This window comes from Microtus ochrogaster, linkage group LG7_11 (assembly GCF_000317375.1).
Source record: "Microtus ochrogaster isolate Prairie Vole_2 linkage group LG7_11, MicOch1.0, whole genome shotgun sequence".
Lineage (NCBI taxonomy): Eukaryota > Metazoa > Chordata > Mammalia > Rodentia > Cricetidae > Microtus > Microtus ochrogaster.
In genome coordinates, this window is record NC_022032.1 from 3,490,429 (window position 1) to 3,495,502 (window position 5,074).

Here is a 5,074-nt window from a genome sequence, read left to right on the forward strand (position 1 = left end):
CCTGACTCCAAGCAAGATTTATTTGTCAGAACACAATCAAAATATCACAGAACAACTTATACATATTTAAATGATTCATTATCACACACACCTACCATTTTATAGTTACCATGTGTGGATGTGTGTGCGTGTGTCAATGTGTGTCCAGAACACCCAGAATCTACTCTTCTACTCTCTCAGCAAGCATTTACAAATGTCAACATTAATAACAATCTTCATGCTGTGGCTTAGATATAGATATTTACTGTTTACCTACAACTTTTTAAAAGCATAAATAAAATTCAAATCTTTAAGAATTTCTTTTTTTCTGAAGTTCTTGAGAATGTGCTGTGGTCTCAGAAAGATACAGGACTCGTATTGAGATCATTGGATGAATCTCATCAAAAACACAATTTGAAGTTCTTTGACTAAACAAGTCAATTGAAATGGGTAGACAGCAGCTCACAATTCTAGAGAATATAATTCCTATTCTACTCACAGATAAAATAATGGAGTCTAGAATCCCCATCTACTGACTACCCTTGGTAGGCCCTGCCATGTTTTAGCAGTTAAGTGCGGTCTTGGTTTCAAAAGAGTGGTTGGAGGACTCTTTCTTTTGACAACTCTCAACTCCACCCTTCTCCTTCCCATCATCCTTAGTTTGGCCACACACATCCTTCACATAGGTTTCTGGTCCCTCGAACTTCTCTTTGACTTTCCCAGCCAGTCCTAAGATGATGCAATACAAGGAAGTGTACCTCCTGGAACTGTTGCCAGGTGACCGTGACATCATAGAATAGCCCAACATTGTGTTCTCAAGATGTTTCAAACATAAGCGATTTAGATGAGAAAGGACTGGAGGAAATGGCCTGCACAACCGAAATCCAAGCAGCATTTATTCTCTCCTCCTTCATGACTTTCGTCGGGGGACTTATCATTTTACTAGCTTTCAGATTAATCTTGAACTTCTCAAAAAAATGTCAAACCTTCAGGGGTACAGGAATAATCTTGGTCAGTTTCCTTGCTGGGACATCTGTGTGTAAAGATTGAAGCTAAGTTTGGCATATGTCTCTGTTTAGCAAGCAGTTCAGGCCTTCCTTGATTTTTTTCAGACTAATGAGCCCGATGTTACATAAAGGGCCGGAAGCAGGGCCCAAGACCACCAATAGAAAGCTTGGTGAGCCTGGAAGATGATGAATGTACTAGAGTCTCTGTTCTGAAATAACTTGCATAAATATTAACAGTTGAGGCCAAATGTGGTACTTTATGGGTTAATCCCCTCACTTGGACAGAAGCATTGCTGTGAGTTTGGGGTCAGCCTAGGCTACATGAGACCCTGTTTCAAAGAGAGACTTTTGTTAACTACTATAAGGGAGCTACAGAGGCACAAGACATCAACTCAAGCTTATTTTTCAATATCCTTCATGCATGATTCATATGTGTCTGTATGTGTACACTTAATGTGCTTTATGTGTTTATGTGTGCCAGCCACAAACACCTATTTTTTGTAGCTTAACTTGCTTGCAAATGTCGATGTTGGGATTAATTGCTGGCAAATGATAGTAGGAACAAGTGATGCTTTATGAAGATGACATATTAATAGTTTGAAATACCTCTCTTCAATTCCACATGACTGTTGTGGTTTTTTGTTTGTTTGTTTTGAGACACAGTCTCACATTGTAGCCCTGGGTGGCCTAGAACTTGCTACGTAAGCCAGGCTGGCTTCTAACTCATCTGCCTTTGCCTCCTTTATGCTGGGATAAAGGCATGTGCCACTACAATCAGCTCAATGGAAGAATTTTATCAAACCCTCTGTTGTTTGTTTTCATTTTTAATTCTTAAACTTTGTTTCTTCCTAGAATAGATTATAGTAGCTTTTGTAATACAATGCATTTTATGTGTGCATCATAACTAAAATGCAAATTTTGCTTAAATATATCTCTTGATGTTAAGGTGGCATAAAGTAACAGTTTGAAATGAGTGTAAAGTGTTAAAGTTTTTAGTAATATGGATTTTATATTTTTGTATTTGATAATATCTAGTATTGAAGTTTAAAGATTTTATTGATAAGCCATTTTACTCTGCAATTGTTTCTACTTTATAGTCTTTAAACAGGGCTGGAGGGCTGGTTCAGGGGTTAAGAGCACTGGGTACTCTTCCAAAGGACCTGGGTTCAATTTCCAGCACCCACAAGATCACTCACAGCTGTCTGTATTTCCAGTTCCAAGGAATCTGATGCCTCCATCTGGTTTTTCTGGGCACCGGGACATAGATGGTGCACAGATATTACATTCAGACAAACCACCCATATACATAAATAAAAATAAACAAAACTTTGAAGACAAGACTTTAAAAAATGTTATAAAATTATCAGGGAAAGAATTCTGATATTCTGTAGATTAATGGGTATGGTTAATATGCTCTGTGTGTGTGTGTGCATGCGTGTGTGTGTGTGTGTGTGTGTGTTTGTAGCATTAGACATCTCTTTAGTTGACTGCTCCAGGAAATGTTTAGTCTTCATTGTGTTCATTTCCTGGGTTGGGTAAGGTAAAATGATTTCTGACTAATACCATGAAGAGCCACCTCAACCTAAAGAGGACTCCTTCCTCTTGAACTGCAGCTCATTGGCCATTCCTTTTTCTTGCTCACAGGAACTATTCTCACTAGGGAGGATTGAGCGTAATCCTTTAAGAAGACTTTACTTTCAAAGAGTATTTCGTAATCGTATAGAATTGTTGCTTTCCGCACAGACCGTCGTGGGGCAAGTGTTGGTGAGTTCACTTCCACTCTTCTCGTACTAGTGAATTGTAGTGAACATGATCATAGTCCCCTCTGTGCTTTGATCACACAGGTAGGTGTGATCTTCCATGGTGATCTTCACTACATTCAGGCAATGTGTGTAGGGCTCTCTACCCATCGTTCTGCTTCGTTTTTCTCTAAGTGAGCAAACTTACTTAGATTTTATGTTTATTATTGGCTTCTCCATTAGAAGGAAAGCTTTATTAGTACAGAGCCGTGTACATAGATATTTTTTGCTTCTTTGTCAAAAATCAGGTGTCGAAGATGCATGGATTGATATCTGGGTCTTCTGTTTGGTTTCATTGGTTCTCCTGTCTGTTCTTATTCCAATACCAGGCTGTTTTAAGTATTGTGGCTCTGTAGTAAAGTTTGAAGTCAGGGATTGTGATGCCTCCAGAAGTTCTTTTATTGTACAGGATTGTTTTAGCTATCCTGGGTTTTTTGCTTTTCCATATGAAGTTGAGTACCGTTCTTTTGAGGTCTTTGAAGAATTTTACTGTGATTTTGATGGGCATTGTGTGGAATCTGTAGATTGTTTTTGGTAAGATTGTTGAGGCAAGATCTTTACAGTGTGTCCCTGGCTATCCTAGATCTCTGTATATAGATTTAGCTAGACTTGAACTCTTAGCAATCTACCCTCCTCTACCTCCCAAGTGATTAAAAATGTGTGCCACCAAGCCCTTCTTAAATTTTTATTTATGTGTCTGTGTATATGTCACAAATGTGAGGTGGCCACAGATACCAGAAGAGGTGGTTGGAACCTCTGGAGCTGGAGTTACAAGTGGCGGTAAGCTGCCTGAATGGTGCTGGAAATCCAATTGAGTCCTGTGAAAAAGTAACAAGTACTCTTAACTGCCAAGCCATCTCTCTAAACTGAATGGTGAGTTCCTGGACAGCCAGGGCTATGTAGTGGCACCCTGTCTCAAAGAGTCAAGAACAAAACAAGACTGGATTGTATGTCCTGGAGTTCCCTATGTAGACCCGTCTGTCTTTGAACAATTGAGACAGAGTTGACTGTCCTGTGTAGATCAGCCAATAGCTTTTGGGTGTACTAGACTTAGGGGTGTGATCTTCTGTCTGTGAACGTAAAGGCTTTTAAGAGAGAGGAGGAGCTCACCCGTTCTCTTGTGTCATGGCTGGAGATCTGATTGTAGCTTCCAGGGCTCACAGAGCAGAGGACCACAGCAGTTCTCTACCTTGTTGTTCGTGAGTGTTCCCCAATAAATATTTGATACCCCCCTTTATCTTGGGCTCTCGGGTATTCATTTACACATGTCGACACCCATTGTTGTTTATTTTAGGCATACTTAAGCACAGCACAGTTTGGAGAAAACTGTTCTGGTGATGATGAACTGAATCCCATGTACGCAATAAAAAAAGAGATAGGCACAATGTAAGTCAAATGCAGATCAGAAGTGGCTATGTGACAACTTTTTGTAGCTGGGCAGTGTCTTAATATTCCAGGTTCCCTGGTGCTTCTCTGTGAGCCCAAAGACCTCTCTGCCTCCTACTGAGCAGCCACAATGAGCCTAGCTAGCAATAAAGTAAAACTACCCATTAATACAGACACAAACGGTTAGGAGAAAAGAACATAGGAGGCCTACCCAAGCAATATATGAGCTGGAAGGGAGTGAAAATTTCATTGTAAATAAAATTCTGAATTTGATCATTAAAACTACATTGACTAAACATTGAAAATCTGTTTTTCAAGACAGGGTCTCACCAAGTACTCCTGACTAGCCTCTCAGTAGACCAGGCTGGCCTCAAACTCACAGAGATCCACCTCCCACTGTCTTTTGAGTCCTGGGATTAAACGTGTAAACCACCATACCAGACACAAACCTGGTGGTTCGGAAATTAGAAATTATCAGACGGATTCGTAATTATCTAAGGCTGAACTGAGGAAGACCACAGAGGCTTTGAGTAGGCAGCTTCCCAGCTGTGTGCCAATGGATGGGTGTTCTTCACGTACCAGACAGACTGGCATAGTAAAAACACTGTCTTCTCACAGAACAGTTTCCCGGGTAGGGAAATGTCCCTATGGACACATCATGGGCCAGTCAAGTCCAAGACTGTTATTTATTAGCCCTCATTTCTATCATGAAATGGAGCACACGATCCATGCTTAATACTTAGTAACCATTTGCTAAACTCTAGGAGAAGTAGGAAGCTAACCTTGCTTATTCTGAAGCGTGTGAGAGTTAAAGTGATGTAAATGGGTGTACACTGACTTAGTGTAAAGTGATGTAAATGGGTGTACACTGACCTAGTGTAAAGTGATGTAAATGGGTGTACA

General features: G+C 40.1%; 1 protein-coding gene across 1 annotated transcript in view; it reads left to right on the forward strand.

Moving 5' to 3' along the window:
- Window positions 1-1,104: 1,104 nt before the first annotated feature.
- Window positions 1,105-5,074, forward strand: part of Kcnu1 (potassium calcium-activated channel subfamily U member 1) — a 58,233-nt gene continuing 54,263 nt past the window's right edge. The window contains exons 1-2 of the mRNA XM_026786857.1: window positions 1,105-1,156; window positions 2,647-2,750. Of these exons, the coding sequence (XP_026642658.1) occupies window positions 1,105-1,156; window positions 2,647-2,750 (156 nt within the window). The remainder of the gene's footprint in view (window positions 1,157-2,646; window positions 2,751-5,074) is intronic.